Source organism: Cryptomeria japonica, chromosome 7, assembly GCF_030272615.1.
Source record: "Cryptomeria japonica chromosome 7, Sugi_1.0, whole genome shotgun sequence".
Taxonomy (NCBI): domain Eukaryota; kingdom Viridiplantae; phylum Streptophyta; class Pinopsida; order Cupressales; family Cupressaceae; genus Cryptomeria; species Cryptomeria japonica.
This window is the reverse complement of record NC_081411.1, coordinates 668,426,301-668,445,333: the sequence shown is the minus strand read 5'-3', so window position 1 is coordinate 668,445,333 and position 19,033 is coordinate 668,426,301. Positions and strand designations below refer to the sequence as shown.

General features: G+C 35.2%; 1 protein-coding gene across 1 annotated transcript; it reads right to left on the bottom strand.

Moving 5' to 3' along the window:
- Positions 1–7,497: 7,497 nt before the first annotated feature.
- LOC131040834 (protein DOUBLE-STRAND BREAK FORMATION) lies at positions 7,498–16,752 on the bottom strand. Its single transcript, XM_057973790.2, has 4 exons — positions 16,565–16,752; positions 16,201–16,405; positions 13,200–13,343; positions 7,498–7,695 (listed from the first exon to the last, which is right to left on the bottom strand). Exons 1-4 carry the CDS (start codon positions 16,618–16,620, stop codon positions 7,498–7,500), a joined length of 603 nt encoding a protein of 200 aa, XP_057829773.1. The 5' UTR covers positions 16,621–16,752.
- Between the last annotated feature and the right edge of the window lie 2,281 nt (positions 16,753–19,033).

Below are 19,033 nucleotides of genomic sequence, written 5' to 3'. Positions count from 1 at the left end.
TGTGGATGACAATGAGGATGTATTCCCCTCGTGGTCTATTTTATAGACTGACCTAGCCTTAACCCTAGCCATAGTCTCCCGAGTCAATCTTCATTAGCCCGTGACCCTGTCACTCTATCTTGTCAGTCCATTCTAGCCTTTCTTTCTTATCAAGAGATTGTATGCGATCTTTTCCGACATTTTCATCCAATCTCTCGAGGGGGCATATCATTCCCATCTTGAGGCAACATTGTATCAGTTCATCTTATCTTCTTTGAAACAACGCGACAAGCTGCATTGTCTCAAAGAGGGGCAAAATATACACCTAAAATTGTCATGTCTAATTAAATAAATACTTTATCTATTTAATTATTTTAGCCTAATTCTTCTATTAATTAAATAAATCTTTATTTATTTAATTAATTCATTTATCCTCTTCTAGCCTTATTTCTTATTTAAATAAATACATTTATTTATTTAAATTATCCTTTTTCCTAAATTAAATAAATATCTTATTTATTTAATTGATCCCACTTCTTCTATTAATTAAATAAATCTTTATTTATTTAATTAATTCATTAGCTTTTTCTACCCATGACACATGTCATTCATCTCTTAATTCATACACTACCTACCCCTCTCATTATTTTATTTTTTTTCCTACCTACCCTCTAATCATAGCCGACCTCTTTTACACCTCTCAATCTTATCCCTCCATTTCATATAGTGTCTTCTATATAAGGAGATGCTTCCTTCATTATCAACCCTAATCAATCTATGCATCCTAATCAATTGATTACACTCACTATACATTCAGCCCCAACTACGCTTTCGAACTTGCATATGCAATCAAGCCTACTTGCAACCACATTTCCGTTCTTTGTTGAGCTCTTGTGCACATATAAAATCTGAGAGCAAATATATCAAGCAAGTTCAATGGAGATAGGAAGAATGGAGATCCAAACCCTATTGGACATGTGATGGTATAGTCTTTGTGATTTTATTTGATTTGCATTGTCTTAGGTAATCTTCATATGTTATGGTGGGTCTTTGTTGTTTTTAGGCTAGGGTTTTGTGGTTGAATTCATTTAGTCTTTCAATATTGTTGTATCCATTTTTACCATAAACAGCCCAAAGTCATGAACTAGCTCATTCCCAGGAATTTGTGAAGGCAAAACACTTATTTGGAGTGAAGAAATGTGAAAATGAAGGCAGGATTTGAGCCCAAGGATGATTTTCGCTCCTGACCCTTCCAAAGGGTCCAGAGCGAAAATCCTTATAAACCTCATTTTCTCCCTTGTTTAGACCAACATTCTAGTTTTGAAGTGATGGAATGTGAAAATGTGAAGGATTTTGGCCTAGAACATGATTTTCGTTCCTAACCCTTCCAAAGGGTCCAGAGCGAAAATCCTTGTAAATCTCATTTTCTTCCTTGGTTTGGTTAACGTTTAGTGTTCTTGCCTTGAAAGGTGGTTGGACGCATAAAAAGTGAAGATTTTTTTGCCTAAAGGATGAATTTCGCTCCTGACCCTTCCAAAGGGTCCAGAGCAAAATTCCTAGATGGCACCCATTTCTTCCTTGTTTAGACCAAGATCTTAGTTTCTAAGGCATATTGTGAAAGTTTGGACATGTTCTTGCCTAAGGAAGTGATTGAAAGCATTGAAATGTGAAGGTTTTTGTCCAAGAATGAAATTTTGCTCCCGACCCTTCCAAAGGGTCCAGAGCGAAATTCTTTATTAACCTTATTTTTTTACCTTGTTTGGGCTTAAAACCTTGTTCCTTGGTCTTGGAGGTGAATTGGAGTTGAAAGAATGAAGGAATATGGTAAAAACAAGAATTTCGCTCCTGACCCTTCCAAAGGGTCCAGAGCAAAATTCCTAAAATCCACCTTTTCCTTTCATTTTGTGTCAAGCTAAGCATGGATAAAGATGAATAGAGCTTAGAAGGATCCCTAGGCATGCCTTGGAATTGATTTTTTGCCATCAACAATGATGATTTTGAGCTAGGACATGAATTTTGCTCCTGACCCTTCCAGAGGATCCAGAGCTAAATCCAAAAGGGTCCTGTCCTTGGCCATGGTCTTGAGCAAATTTCTCCTTCCAGGCCTTCTTGGGGGTCAAACAAGTGTTGTCTTCATGAGGAAGGAGTCCAAAGGTGAGAATCATGGCATAGCAAGGGAAGAAGGAGATGGAATTTTGTCCTAATCTTGAATTTCACTCCTGACCCTTCCAGAGGGTCCAAAGCGAAATTCCCCAAAACCACCCTTTTTTCTCAATTTTATGCTAAGTCAAGTGTGGGTCAAGATGGGGTAAGATTGGAGAAGTCCTTGAGCAAAAATTTGAGTTGCTAGTGATCCGTGAATATGAAGGAATTGAGCCAAATCAAGAATTTCGCTCCTGACCCTTCCAAAGGGTCCAGAGCGAAATTCCTAGGATCACCTTTTTTCCCTTGCAAATCAAGTCAAGTTTTTGGTTTTTATGGCCTCGATAGGAGTGAGGCGATGTGTCCTTGGTCTTGGAGGTGGATTGGAGTTGAAAGGAATGAGGAAATAAGCTCAAAATAAGATTTTCGCTCCTGACCCTTCCAAAGGGTCCAGAGCGAAAACCCTAAAATCCATCTTATCCTTCAAATTTTGTGCTAAGTCAGGCCTAGATCTAGGTGAGAGAAGCCCTTTGGATTGCCTTTGAATGATTTTTGATCACCAAAAATGCAAGTTTTGAGCTAAAACATGAATTTCGCTCCTGACCCTTCCAAAGGGTCCAGAGTGAAATTCTGGATAGGTCCTGTCCCTGGCTAGGATTTTGAGCGAATTTTCCTTTTCAAGCCTTTTTAGGATCAAGCAAATGTTGCCAGGTTGAGAAATGGATTCAAATGAAGGAGTCTAGAGGAAACAAAGTGAAAAGAATGGAGCTAGGTAGGAGAAGACAAGCAAAACATGAATTTTGCTCCTGACCCTTCCAAAGGGTCCAGAGCGAAATTCTTCAAACTATCTATTTCCTCCTTGTGTCAAGTCAGGACTTTAAGTCCTAAGGCGTGGTTGAGGTTGAAATGATGTTACTTTGCCCTGCAAGATGAATTGAAGTGAAGGAAATGAAGAATTGAGACCTAAAACTTGAATTTCGCTCCTGACCCTTCCAAAGGGTCCAAAGCGAAATTCCCAAAATTACCTAGTTTGCCCATGATGAAGGCCAAGTTGTGGATTCCTAGCCTTTGGTGAAGAGAAGGATAGAGTATGCTTGCCTTGGAAGGCATTTTGAAGTAGAGACATGATGGAATGTCTTAAAATGCAAATTTCGCTCCTGACCCTTCCAAAGGGTCCAAGGTGAAATCTTTTGAAACTCCTATTTTTCACCTTGTTTGGGTCAAACGAAGAGCTAGTTGTGAGATAAAGTTGAAAAGAGGTCTAAATTGGGCAAAATAGCAAATTTCGCTCCTAACCCTTCCAAAGGGTCCAGGGCGAAATTCTTATAAGGCCTGTCCCTGGGAAGGATTTTGAGCGAACTTTATTTTAAAGTCTTCTTGTTGATGATTTAAGGTGGAAAATGCTTTGTTGAAATGAACATGTCATATGTACTTAATCACCTTTTGGTTTATTTTGCAGATGGAGAAAACCAGGCCAAGGCAAGGACAACCTCTTCCAGTCCATCATCATCAAGGACGTTCCACATGCAAAAAGGGAGGATTCAAGGTGCTTTGAAGCGTTGGAAGACCAGGGGTGTTCAAGGTGTTCAAGTTAGCCTCAAGACCTCATTCTACCACAAGATGACAAAGAAAGGCTTCGCCGGCACTTCAAGGCAAGGTATGCTACCAGAGAAGGAAGACTCGACGATAAGAAAGCCTCATCAAGCACTTGGGAGTAAAAGAGGTACGCCATTCATCAAATTGAGACAGAGAAGAGGATCAACCAAGTCACAAGCGTTAGACAAGGTAGCATCCCAATCATCATTCTTCCAGTCGGATTGGTCCACCTCAGCATGACCAGATTCAATGTACCTAATTTATCGAAGGCGGCACAAACTTCGATGTACCTACCCCTGCTTCTTATTGGTCCTCACTCCTGAAATGTAATTTTCTAATTGGCTAAGGAAGTTTGTTGTAACAAACCCTAATTAGGGTTTCTATCTTGTAATCCTAGCCATTGGTTCTAAGTCAATCAAAGCTGTCTATTTGTAAAGGGTTCTCTATATAAAACCCTGGCTCCTCATTTGTAAGAGGTTAATAGTCGGTGAATAGTTAGAAATAGTGAATAGTCACCTGATAGAATAGCAATTAGAGTAGATTAGGAGGACAAGGCAAGAAATTGTTGCCATTGATTGTAAATAAACTCCATTTTCATTGAAGTTATGGTGAAGTATGTTGTTTCTTTGCAATTTGCATGGTTTCTTGTTGAATCTTCATTTTAGATGATAGATAATTAGATTGAATGAAAGAAGTTATTGAATGCACTCGCATGGAATTCCCCTAGTCCAAACCACTAGCCTCTTGCTGACTGTAAGTGCGCCTTGCGTGGTCAACTGGCACGGAATGAGCTTAATCTCAAGTCGCTACACGTCTATTGTTCATGCATTAATTTGAATGATGATCAGTATCTGATGGTATCTGATTTGAATATATTTGAAGCATCCCTCAGAAGATCGCACTGAGTTGGTGTCGGATTGTTCAAGCCTGATGGTGGGACCCAGCCCAGTAGGACTCCACCTAGTCGTTCATCCATCTTCTTGCATTCTAGGTCTTAGAGTAGACTCTCTAAACTCTGTACCTTTTGCCATTTCTTTATCTTCCATATAGTAAATAGGACTTGTGATTCCAGCAAATCAGACGTTCAGGTCATCGAATGTAAGTCCCCTTGTGATTATAGCAAAATCACATCGTACCGCAAAGAGCTTATCCACACGTAGAGAACCTACATATCAGAACCTTGGAGTTACTCCAACTGATCCTTCGGCGAGATCTTCAGCAGTCGGGAAACTTTGTTCAAGAGAGGATAAGGTACCTTTAGGTATTTTATTCTGTGTTTGGTCGTGTACAAAAGACACATCAACAATATGCAATTAGTTGATGTGGTGAGTTAGTTTTCCTTAATTCTGAGATTTGTTATATTGTTGTTCAAAATCAGAATTCTGAATTTAAATATCATCCAATTATATTTCTGCATTTCAAAGTCCAAAGTATTGTTTCATTGGCATTCATTCATAAAAAAGTCCTATGCAATCATCAGTATCAAAACACAAGCAAGAACCTCGGTAAAACTATCCTAAAACCTTCAATCAGCAGCATTGAAAATCAGAAAAAATTCAGTGTAGAATGGCTGGGGATCTTTCAATTTCATGGGTGAAATATCCCGCAGTGTATTAACTGAAATACAATGGATATTTGCTAACAGTTGTCTTTTCAATCTGCGTGTTATGTTGTTATGAGATTTGTGTGTTATGCTAACAGAGTTTTCAGTTTGTAATGAAGATCATCACACATGAATATCTTATGAATAATCAACTCCTAAAAGACTCTCCTTGACCAATAGTTAACTAGAGATGCATATGCAACTATCTACTGATGATATATATGAGTCAAGGTCCAAAAATCATAACTAACAGCAAACTGACATTTTGACAAACAATTGTCATACACCCTCAAATAATCTTGAATGCAGATGCAAATCAAAGCTACTTTCTTCTTTATTTCAGTTGACTATCAAATAGAACATTACATTGGCAGCAATAAGGTCATATACATGGACTGCTATTAAGGACCACTTTTCAGACTTTTTGAAGACAAATGTCTGCAACTAACCTATACATTCAGTCTGAAATTACAATGAAATAATAAAGCCAAAAGAAACTGGATTTAATCGCCTTGAAAAATCAAGCAATATCTTGGAATAGGGAGCCTCCAATGAATGAATTCAACCTCCTTAGCAAAATCGCCCCTGCTACAAATGATGAAGGACTGATGATAAGTGCTATGACTGCTGCTAGCCTCCAATTGTTGTCCAAAAGTAATCGCCTTTATCCCTTAGTGTAGCAATATTCTCCATGATGAGACTCGATGCCCAAATGGTCAGCTATAAGCAAAATCGTGGTTTTTTACCAGTCTGATACGAATTGACTCAGACCTAAAATGGATACCAAATTCTGATTATAACTCCTTCAATCACCTCCACAGGGAATCGCCTTATGGTTACAAAGATGAATAACCCCTCTAAGTGAACCTGCAATGCTCCATTGAAGGGTTATGTGCAAAATAGATGGTATACAAGGTGAAGTCGATTTTGATATCAGACCTGCAAATTAATCAATCTTCACACAATTCTACCTCCAATCATCTACTAATGGAATCGCCTCCTTATTTCAATGAAAGTTGATGCAAAATGGGCACTCAATCTGAAATTTTGAAGATGCCATGAATACCCATCCACCATGAAAGTGCAATAACTCATTAAGCTCTATATGGAAAACTGAGTATCTTCCACTTTTAGCTGCAACCCCTCGGAAGGTCTTCCACTCCCTCAGTTATGCAATCTATGGGAGTTTTCATTCCCAAAGACCCAAGTTTGTAGACACCTCTCGGTTCTACAAAATCCAATCAAAATCAAAATCAAAATCCAAGCTGCTTTGAAGCTTCATCTTGATCTCCTTTGATACTTTTTCACCCCAACATCCAGAAGCTTCTAGAAGTGACTTTATGAAATAATATTTAATTAGTCACTTTATTAAATTAATTAAATATAAAGTCATCTTTTAATTTTTAATTTATTTGATAACTTTATAAATAATTAACTTAATATTATTCATTAAAATAATTAATTAAGCTATCCATAAAAAATTATTATTATTTGGACAGCTTAACTAATTAAATTAAATAATCAATTCTTATCCAAAAATGGGGACATTACAATGGGATATTATTCACCATGTTGTAGAGTGCTCAAGTTATACTGTACTACATGTTAACAATTCAGATAGAATAATCTGTCGATTTACATATCATGAAGGCAGTATGTAATAATTTAAAAAGAAAAGGAACTAAAAACCACAACATAATTCCTCCCAATAATTCCTTGGCAGGTGCCAAATATAAAAAGATATGTTGGGTAGCTCATATACACTTTAAATCTAATGAATAAGAGATAAATCTCATTGATTTGTGATTAAAATATCAAAGAAAACTTGATTGAGGAAATTTTCCTGATGTAGAGGTATCTTAACATAATAAAATCCATTGGCAAACACCCTGCACTACCCCACATTCATGAAATCAAATTTTGAGAGAGGACTGGTTACATGACTGATATAGAATTAGCTTGAATTGACAGTTAGAAAAAGAACAAGGAATCATTAACAACCTTTGTCACCCATTTAGATTTGTACATGTGTGTATAAGTACCATAATGTAATTATATCATTAAATCTGATTGTACTAGTTTCATACAATATACACTACAATTATTTGTATATATACATAAAAATTCACTCAAAAAGCATGCAATGCAAAGGACTTAAGAAACAGGTTCGTTTTAACTCATTGACTTCTTAAGAAATGAAACATCAAGGAATAGAACTTTAAATATTGCATACCACTATCTGCGGACAACATGTTCTGTGCAAGATCTCTAATTTCTCTGATTGCATCAGCTTTTTCTCTGCATTTACAAAGTTCCTCTGCCATTTGATTCGCATTATTTAAGGAATCCAAATATAGGAGTGCTTTGTCAAATCCCTAAAACATTCAAGCGTGAGTGATAAGTGTCAATTATGTAAGGATACCTATGCAATATTATTGGAAAAGTTTATAACCAATTAGTAAAGCAAGCAAGGAAGAAAGATGCAATTCAAAATACATATGTTACAAGCACATATTTATCTAATATATGATAATAATTTTATGCCAAAGATAATAATACCAGCAATTATCTACTATAGGAAATATTTCATATGTTGCAATATAATTTGCTGCAGCAGCTGGATCTTCCAATATTGAAGATCAAAACAATCAAAGGTGTGTTAGTGTTAGAGCCCTAATAAGGCCTGCACTAAAGAAGGAAGTGAGTGATTGCAAATACAAATTTACAAAATAAAACAATAAGAAAAGAGACACAAAACAAAGTGTAAACAAGATGACAAAGGTGCTGATGGCATCCCCACTTATGACCTTCAGCCTTAAAATGATATCATGTTAATGCATTCATTGTCATAAACATCACCCTGGCAAAATAAAATAAAATTATGTTGTTTTAAAACTAGGCTCTCTCCTAACGAAGAGAAACTTATCTTGACCGTATTGTTGGCTATTCTGTCAAGTGCCAAACCAGCCCTTAAAACTCCATATAAATGTCTACTAACGATGTCATTAATGCATCAACATAGGTATTACCATGTTCTCTCTTCTCTGACTAGGAAACAATCTAGGGAACAAATATAAAACTATACTACAGGTCTGTACGATCCATATGAATTCAGTAAAAATTCAAAGTGACATTAGCAAGCTGAGACAAAGTTGAGGTCTACCTGACCGAGTACTTTTTGACAAAAATATTCTTCATGTAGAAATATATGCTGCTATGTTAACCTCCAGCTGACCAAATATGCTCCTACTATTAAAAATATCTGCAAACATTGACCAGAATCAAAGAAATTGACCAAAATCAAGTGTGTTGAGTGGAATCTTTTAAAGTTAGCAGAATCTGCTGAGCTGACTGAATGAACTATGTTCACAAACAGAAGGTACAAATTTTGCTTCTCCTATGAGGTGAGTGGACCACTGATTCTTCTTTGGCTCTATACTTATTGTTCCAAAAAGGAGGCACTTCTGCAGGCATGCATATTTAAGTTATATTTTGAATATCGGAATATATGCCTAGTTTTTCTATGCATCATTGGGTTGGAAATAATTCATCTTCGCTACAATAATATTGACTGACACAAAATTTGAAATGTTACACATATATATCATTTTACTTGAATGAATTTGGTTAATAATTCTCAATTGAGCAATGGGCTTTTTATCTGTTGGTGAAGTTGAATGGTTCTTGATGAGCCCACCAGGGATCAAGCTTTGCTGAGTGCATGGCTCTGACATCTTCAAAAGGGATGAGGTCAAGATCATAGGCTTGTGAATGACCTCAATAAAAAAAAATATCATTTGCCTTCGGACATGTAGTGTCATGGTTAAAACACTTCGTTGGTGAAGCGGCCACCAAGGTTCAAATCCCTACTAGGCCATTGGGCTCGCAAGGCCCTATGCCTCCGTTGCGCCGTTGTGCTCACGGATTTGAACAAGTGAAGTGTGGGGATGAGGTCCCCAGTTTGTGGCCTCACCGGTTCATAGCTCCGGGTCAAAAGCGTTTCACGTGGAGCCGGAAGAGATGTCATGCCAGCGTCACCGATCACATTAAAAAGTTTACCAAGCATAGTTTAAAAAAATAATAATAATTCTCAGTTGAGCGACCTATTAATGGGCCTTTTTGGGTACATCCATCTGATAATAAGACAAAGGAAGTGGAATGGATCAAGCCAAAGGAAGGATGGGTAAAGATCAATTTTGATAGGTAATCCAAAGGAAACCCACGACCATCAGGAGTTGGATGTGTAACACGAGATTGGACAAAAAGTATTTTAGCCATGGAAGTGAAGAAGCTAGCGGAACGGACAAACAATGAAGCACAAGCACAAGCAGCTTTGCTCGCCATAAACTTGGCAAGCAAATTATTGATTTCGAAACTCCATCTAGTGGGAGATTCTCAAATAATAGTAAATGCAATCATTAAAGGGGAGGCTCAAGTATGGAAGATAAATAAATTTACTAAAATGATTAGAGCCAAATTAGCTCCATTCACAAACTTTAAAATATCACATATATTGAGAGGAGGTGATGAGGTGATGGACACCATATGCAAATGGACATTCGCATTTAATTTAAGCGATGTGGAGGAGATATGGGAGGATTTTAGGGAGGTGATTATCAAGGATGAGGGAGTACGGGCTGCAAGCATTTTGCAAGAAGAATGAATTGCATTGATGGCAACGGGACCTCTAAGTATTGTGAAATGGGCGAGGTAAGATTTATGGAGGCGAGATGGTTGGTTTCATCATCATTTATGGTGGTTTGGTTAAGTGAAGCAGAGCAAAGTGGTAGTAGAGTGAAGCACAAAAGGAGGGGATGGAAGCAAATTTTACCCTAAGCATGAAGAAACAACTTGCATTTTTTGGTAAAATTTCAAAAGAAAGATTGAAGAAGGTGTTCAAAATTGATGATATGATGTTTTTCCAAGTGGTCAAAATAATGTTGGCTGATGAATTCATGGTGTTGAAGTACAAGTATCACACCAATGTTGACATTAGATCTATGTCTCTGGCCTGGTTCTTGGAATTGGGTGGAAAAGATGATGCGCATTGGGTAATGAATGAATGCATGAGGGGCAAATGGTGCTACGAGATGGGTGCTTTCATTGCAATGGCCATAACAAGTGAAGGATTCAAAGCACGAGGTGGAGTTAGCTCCATGTGACAAAGTTTACACCACCATTACTGCCCTTCCTATTATGGAGTGCCTCCTATAACAAAGAGGACAGGCAAGCGGAAGCCCAAATAGGGTGGCAATTCATTAAAGAATACACGAGAGATAGGGAGCAAGAGCAGAAGGTCGATGCATCTGCAAAGAAGAACCACACTAAAAAGTGTCTAAAGTTTAGCAAAAAGGATTATTCGGACGAAATGTTGCAGAAGACTTTGAAGAGAAAATGAAAATCAATATGCTAAAGTTTATATTTTGGCACATAAATGTTTATTTTGGTAGGTTGGCATAGGGACTAAAACGTTTTGTATAAATGTATATTTTTTGTGATGACTATAAGTAGTAGGGGAGCAAGTATTGAAGTAGGGTTACTAGTTTTGTATAGGTGATTTTATGAACTTTATTGGGACAAATTAGTGGTTTCAAACCACAAGACAACAAACTTTATTCTGTATATTTTTTGGAAATCAATACTAATCATAACTTTCACCGATCAAAAAAAAAAATTCTCAATTGAGTCTGCTCATAATAATAGAGTTAGCTATGCCTAAGATGAGGTTGTTCAACAAGATAACTTTATGTAAGGCTCAATCAAGATCGCTAAAGTGGCACCAGTTATTCTTTAAGGCTAAGTGGAAGTTTCTTGTAGGTCAATAATTGCTTAAGGAACAATTGAGTCTGCTCATGATAATAGAGTTAGCTATGCCCAGGACAAGGTTGTTCAACAAGATAGCTTTATGTAAGGCTCAATTGAGATTACTAAAGTGGCACCAATTATTCTTTAAGGCTAAGTGGAGGTTTCTTGTCGGTCAGTAATTGCTTAAGGCACAATTGAGGTTGCTCGTGAGCTCTTAAATTGCCACAAACCTACATTACCAGGTGCTACCCTAGAGATCCCCATATCTGTAGCAGCAATTTACGGTACAAGTATGAATCCAGGTACCTCCTGCATTCTTCTATCAATTTGGGTACCTGACTGTCATTAAAATTGCATGGCAAAAAAACAGTGCCAGTCCATGTAAAACAAAAACAATACAGATCCAGGAAAAAATGTAAAAACTCGATATTAAAAAGTGAAACAAAGCACAATACTAACTAAATTGCTGCTAGCCCTACTAAAAGTTATTCTAAATTTCTAATGAATCAATTGCTGATTTGGATGCTCTCAAAGAAAAGAAAATCGATAATTTGTCCGCATAATTCTTGAGTTTGACTATGAGACTATTGGCTGTTTTCCTATTTTGAACAGATAATAGATCTATGTGATATATCATGCCATGACTCGTTTAAGATTTTGAATCATCAATTCCAGTGGTGTTTGTTATTTTTTCCTTATTTTATGCATAAAGCATTGATATCATGGTTAGTTTTCTATCCTTTTTCTATAGGTTTTTTTATATTTTATAATTGTTTGTACAAACATACCCAAGCCATAATGTACCCAAGGTCTCAAAGAAAGGGTAAAAACCCTAGTCCTAACTGTCAAGGATCAGGTTAGCTTGCTAACAAGATATTCAACTTCACAAGGCTTAGTCAAAGTTATTTATGGGTTCTTTAACTTCTTAAAGCTAAAGAGGTTGCATGTGGGCCACCAATTGTTTAAGGAACCCCTTGGAACTCATTATGAAATTCATTTAGATAATTTAGATTTCTCACTGGATTGTGATAGTTATTGATAGTTGGGCTCAAATCTAAAGATGTCTCTATGACCTTCAAAATATTGTCTGAATCAATTAGTTGAGTCGGAGAAAGAAATGTTAAGTGTCACACTTCTATAGTAGAGATAATAACAAAATTAATATTTAAACACATGCTTCTAGAATATTTATTCCCTCATTCAAGCACCTACAAACTAGGCTGAAAAAAATAGCATTAGGTTGATTCCACTTAAGGCATGTGTGATTAGTAGCTAGTCATTACCATTATTGAATCCACGATTTCATTTTTCTAAGATACAAAAATGTTTTCTTTAAAAATGGTTTAACGAAGCCTCTTTCAAGCTTCCATTTTATGTTTTTTTCTTATCTGTTTCCATCATGACCTTTTGCTTACAATTTATGGATTGAATCGTTGATTGATAACTGGAATAACCTTTTGTATAAAATGACATAACAGGTAATGTATTGACTACTTAATAAAACTTTAAGGTCTTGATTATTGCTGTATCGTATTGATACAAGGTCAGCATCAAACTTAGAACCCCAAGTTCAACCTAGCAAGCAGTTTAGTGATTTTTCTCTCTTAAGTGGGGAGCTGGCAAAAAAGGATGCATCGGTAGGGAGTATCTAATTCGGAACTATGAGAATTAACACAGCTATCTCCAGATTTGATCATTTCAAACTAGCTCTATTGAATACTATATAAATCTAAATTAGGATCTTGTGCTAAAATTATCATTATGAATTTTAAAATGCCATTTTAGTAACTTAAAAGTAAAACTATAGCATTGTGTAACACATTAATTACACTATACACTTTGTGAGCAATCTCAATCAATATTGATGTCATATGCATATACTGAAAACTTGCCCACCTTACATGGATCAATATCATCATATAAGTAACAAACTCCATTTGTAAATTTGTAATCCACTTGGTTGATCTATTATGCAAAACAATTTCTCCTTAACATCTCAATTTGTTCAAACTCACAAAACTCAAAGAAAAGAGCAAAAGCAAAAGCATCATATATAATGTTAATAAGTATTAACCTTGATTGCATTGGGAATGAAGCCATTGTTCAGACAATCTTCAGCAAAACATACCCACTCATCAATATAAACATTAAGCTGGGGACCAATACGAACATCAAATTCTCGTAATATCAAAGCCTCATACCGAACAACCAATTGGCTCTGTAAAAAAAATATGGAATTTAAATATCAAAATATTTACATAGCATTTCGTAATGTTTAGAAAAGATACGTTCAAGCTATAGAGAACAAGGAGGTTCCAAAACGAAAAAGAGAATGAAAATACATAGCAACTTTGCATTGTAGCTAGAGAAATTTTTATTTAAATTAACATTTGAAACTATTTTAGCTTTGGCATCATAAAATCTATCCATTTGACTCTACTAGAAATGCCATGAAGATATTTTGTATGGTTTTCATTAATTTGCGGATGCTCTTAAGATTTATCTTCTTACTATGCAAAAAGAAAATGGAGACACAACGTCCATCTCACCTAGATTTTGCTGCATCCCACTATCACATGAATGCCACAAAGTAAAATTGATTCTATTTCAAAAATTCTATGCCTCCTTTGGAATGAATATTTTTGTATTTTAAAGCAAATTCTCAAAACAAGTGTAGATAATGTTATAACTATAGTATTTAAGATCAAATTAATTAATTGTAACCCACAATTTGCTTATGATAGACCAATTTCTCAAACCAGAAACATAAAAGTAATGATTAATTTTTTATTTTTTTTATGAGAAGAATTTTTACAAAAAGGTCTAAAATAAAAGCCAACAATTTCCTGTGTTAGACCAACTTCTCAAATAAGATGCATAAAAAATCAACATAGAAAAGCAATGAAAGAGGGTAAGCAAGATGCAAGTACACTCAAGCACAAAGGGTAGTAGCATGCTACTTGTGATAGAGACCTTTCTCTAAGGAAATTCCACGTGACAACCAAACCTTCCATGGAGATTGTTCTGTCCTCAAACTTTCCCTTGAATATTGGTATTATAGCATTTGAGCTTAAAAACATCTCAAGCTTAACAAATAGAACCCACATTTTCTTGAGAAGGATCCCGCAATGAGAACCTAACAAAAACAAGAAAAGAAAGTAAAAAAGACGAATAGGAATCGTCTCCTTTCTTTTATAGATCGAGAAAGGGTAACAAAATACCAACTTTGAAATGGCATATACTAGAGGGAAGGGAGCTGAAAAAGCAACATTGCAATAGAGGAACCAATATAAAGGGCAAAAAGGAATTGGAAGATCAACAGCTTTATTAGACAGCATGAGTTGACCGACAATACACCTAGAACACCATAAGAAGTACCATTTTCCCCACAAATTGATAGAAATAATTCAATCTCTTCTCAAGATTGCCCATCATTAATTGCTTACTCTTGCAGAGCAACTGTTTCAGATTGGAGTAAAATTGTTTTTCAATGTTACAAATCAGGGAAATTAATCTACAAGGTGGTAGCTCTCTCCTGGAAGCATCCTACTTCATTATTGCCATCCTAGAAAAGAAGTGTTGTGCTTCTAAAGGAATGTCTTTGTAAGTAAGGTATATTTTAGCTCTCATTATGTTTAAACAAGTCACTTTGTAAACATTGAATATATTTTGGCTTGAATACAAGAATCATGTATGTGATGGAGTGATTCCTGGGCTTTGTCAATTGCTTTGCAGACCTAAATGGTTAGCAAGCATAACCCTCTTTGTTCCCTTCGTCAAGCAATAATTCCATGGTGTTAGAAGAGTCTAGTAGAACCTAAGCAATGAGGAGTATACCACAGCATTGCATTGGACAATGAGGTTGATCAGCCATTGGCCCACTGTACTTGCAGTATTGTAAACTTGATGAAATAATGAAATTGAATATTAAAACAAATACATTCAAGTTTTCAATCAACTAATTATCAAATTATTTAAATAAAAGATAAATTGCAACTTCTTTTACTAAACTCTGTAACTAATTTTTTCAATTTAAATTTTATATATAGTATTTAAATTGTCGCTCCCACATTTATCAGACAATTATTAACTTCATCCCCATATTCCCCCATCCTGGAAACTCCAAGGAACACTGAAGATTCCCCTATAGGTGGAAAAGCAGGTGCCTAAATTTGATTTTAAAAATTCATTGTTATATATATTTAGTTCCCATTTGGTTAGTTAACATCACCTAGAAGTTGGATTTCAACCAACAATTTTTCCAAGTCCACGGTCACATTAACTCTAGATACCTTAAGCTAAAAATAATTTCCTTATCTTAAATTTAATTAGTTCGCATAATTTAATCTTTTGATTTTGAAAAATTTAGGGAATCCCATCGTTAAATTTAACAAAACCCTGTAGCTTATCATTGTAATTTAGTATATTTAAAGAATATGTTCTACTAGATTACAATTTGGCTAATAAACAGCAAACTCGGTTATCCGAAACAACCCAACACCTAAGACCAAAGAACCTATCCTGTTCTTCAATGCTATTGGCCGGAGTAAAGGACTAGTGATCTTTACAAATCTGCATATGGCTTTAATTTGGGTTTCAGAACAAAGTTTCTCTACATTTTCCTATTACTTTCGAATAACAGGGTAGAATAGGGAAAAAGCCAAAAAAAACCTCAAACTAAATAAAATTTAACTTACGCTTCTCACTCGTCCATTTTAATCTGGGAATCGAAATAGCCAATAACTTAAATTAACGAGATCCTCCCTTTCAGCTTTCTAGCTTAGATAACTTAAAGAATCCTGTTATATCTTAACCATAGTAAAAATAATTTGTACCGTTTGCCCAAAAAAAAGGGTTAGAGCAAATGAAGAAGAGGAATTAAACTATTCCAGATTAATAGATGAGGCAGGTGCTGCTAATTCAATTATCTAAAACGCATAATCAAAGAACCTAACGTTAATTCAATATTAACAGCTGGCAATTTTCAGAATTTGCATATTCGTGCACTTTAAACTTTGGAACAAAGTTTTACTGTATTTCCCTAAAATAAAATAACAGCAGAAAAGGAGAAAAACCTCTCTGTCGTGCGTACAGGTGAACGCATCAAGCAAGAATTGAAGCATGTTCAGCTTATCCTGAATGGACTTCTGCGCCATTAATTTCAAGTAACTAAACGCCGTCTTTCTCAGCAATTCTGAGACTCGCAGCCTTGCCGTCAACATTGATCCTGCATCTCTCGAGAACATAATAGTCTGCAATTTCTGAAGCGCGTCACCATATCTGACAATTTATGACATAAATTCAACACAATTGCGGGATTTAAACAAAAAATTCAAAAGCTACAGACATATATAGCCTTGAGCTGTAACATTTAACAAATCTGGTTCTTCTTGGAAATGATTTCATTATTTAAATGTTTTGAGAGGTTGAACAGAAGACCGTTTGAAGTGAATATCTGAAACGAGAGTTGACCATTCTTCTTCTAGCCCCGCCATTTCATGTATTCAAAAGCTTTCGAACGTTCAGAATCAGACATCGCCGATCAATTAAGACACTATAATATATCGCGGATCAATTTGAACTTTAAACTAATTTATTGGAGCGGGGAAAGGTGCAAACCTTGTTTTGTTTTTTCAGACTTTGTATGTTCTTTTAAAAGAACTTTCAGTTTTTGAATAAATTGACCTGTTCATGTGGATTTGTTTTCACATATTTTATACAAACTTAATTATATTTAAATCGGATATCATTACATATATTAAAGTAATTTGCATATTTAGTTATATCAATAAGGTTGGGAAATGTATGTGATTGTGTTGTAAACAATGTAGTATCTTGCATTAAACATTATACAAGGGTTTATCAATCAATACAATTTTCTTAAATGTTGATGCATATGCAATTAGAGGTTGTTAAGTATTATTTTGATTTTTTAGTTCTATCAAATTTGTTGAGGCAATAGCTAAGAAAAAGGAAGAGTTTTGATAATCCTTACCAACATTTCAAATGTCCTAACTCTAGTGAAAGGAAACCATTACACATGATTTTGATAGTCCTTATCAATACGTCAAGAGAATGTTATGGAGGTATTTTTCATATTCTAGATATTTTAAAATGTTAGTCAAGTATGTAAATAGGTAAGCAAAGCCATGTGCCAAGATAAGTTCATTTGTATTTGTGATGTTTTTATTACATATCTTACAATGACTATCTAACATTTATGGAAACTTGTCTTGACTGAAAAATATATGATTGAACCCCATTAGCATAAATAGCAAAGTAATTCTTACAAATATAATCTATGAACACAAATTTACCAAAGGAAAACTCTTTTTATGTTATCAAATTAAAATCAATTGATTTTGAAATTCATAAAACTCATACTAGCTGTATACACCTAAAAATGGTCTGAAGATAGTTAATTAAATACGCAGTTATTTGATTAATTCTCCTTCCCAATTAATTGAATCCACAAGCAATTTGATTAATTTATCTATTCATCTATTATTAAATAAATCTACATGATTTATTTATATAGTTCGTTTCATATCCCCCTTTGATTAATTAATTCTAAATTAATTATTGTCCCCCCATATTAATCAATTCTTCTAATCCCTAATTAAAATTAACAAACTCAAGTTTGTTGAGATTAATTATCATTTTCCAATTATCTGAATTTCTAAATTCAAATGAGCACATGGCTCCTAACTTTTAACCACCTAACCTAACCATCCCCTAACCTAGCCCATTCCACCTAACCCTAGCCTATCTTGCACATTCTAACCTCCTTATCCTAACCTCCCCTGGAGTGGATATTCTCCCCTTGAGACACATGGCACTTTTGCCACATGTCTCCCCCCTTGGACACTTGCCCTCTCATGAGCAAGGCTCATTGACACTTGTCACCACAGAGATGATAAGTGTCCCTTCCTCCAACCTCTTCTCCAACTTCTTCAATCTTGGAGGTTGATATCTTCAAATCAGATCTGGACCGTTGATTCCTGCCACCTCATCTTTGGCCTTGGAATTCCTATAAATATCCCCCATTTTGGAGCAATAAGGATCCCTTGCATTCATAGCTTTAGCATCATTACTATAGGCAATTTTCATTTCAATCATCTAGTAATTAGCATTTTGGATTAATCATAACATTGCATTTCATATCATTTGCATAATCAATCATGATCAAGTAGCTACTCAACTCTTGAGTTGCCACTTTGGAGGTCATTGCTCCGCTAAGAGCCAACCAATCCAACGCCTTCAAGGTCCTCAAGAATAGAGGAAAATGGGACATTTTAAGGAAGGCTTATGGTTTACATCTTAAATTTAGTTTTCAATTAAGCTTTCCATTATGTTTTATTGTCTCATTATATGTGTATGCCTTTCTTATATACCACATTTTTAGCATCACACTAGCCATACATATATCCATTCAAAATATCTCTAATCATAACATTTATTTTCATTTGTGAAAAAAAAATCTTTTGCCAATTCTTCAAAAAATCAAATTGAGAACTTTCCTAGCTAGTCAATTTGACATTGTCTTTTTTTATGATGCACTTAGATATTTAAGGTGCAAATTCTCCTCGTTGATGGTTCTTCATACGAATAGTTGAAACCACAAGAGATATGAAAATATTAAACATTGTATTTTAGCTTCTTCTTTTTACAACATTCTTTTGTAAACATTAAAATATCGATATACAAGATGCAATATGTATTCTTAAATTTGATGGCATATAGTCAATTATAACTCTTAAATTGTGCTAACTTGCAAACTTTTTTAATGCTTTCAAAATGGAATGACTTTTGGATGAGAGATTATTGTCATTAACGGTAAAGGTGGCTAGATATTAGATGAAGTAACTATTGTAAATGGAGTAACCAAGGTTTAGCTAATTTTATGAC

Excerpts from the sequence above, each read along its gene's own strand:
- LOC131040834 (XM_057973790.2), bottom strand. The coding sequence starts at position 16,620 with ATGGCGGGGCTAGAAGAAGAATGGTCAACTCTCGTTTCAGATATTCAC. Across the intron at positions 16,406-16,564 it reads TCAGATATTCACTTCAAACG|ATATGGTGACGCGCTTCAGA; the intron begins GTCTTCTGTTCA and ends ATAAATTGTCAG. Across the intron at positions 13,344-16,200 it reads CCTGTACGCACGACAGAGAG|AGCCAATTGGTTGTTCGGTA; the intron begins GTTTTTCTCCTT and ends TTTTTTTTACAG.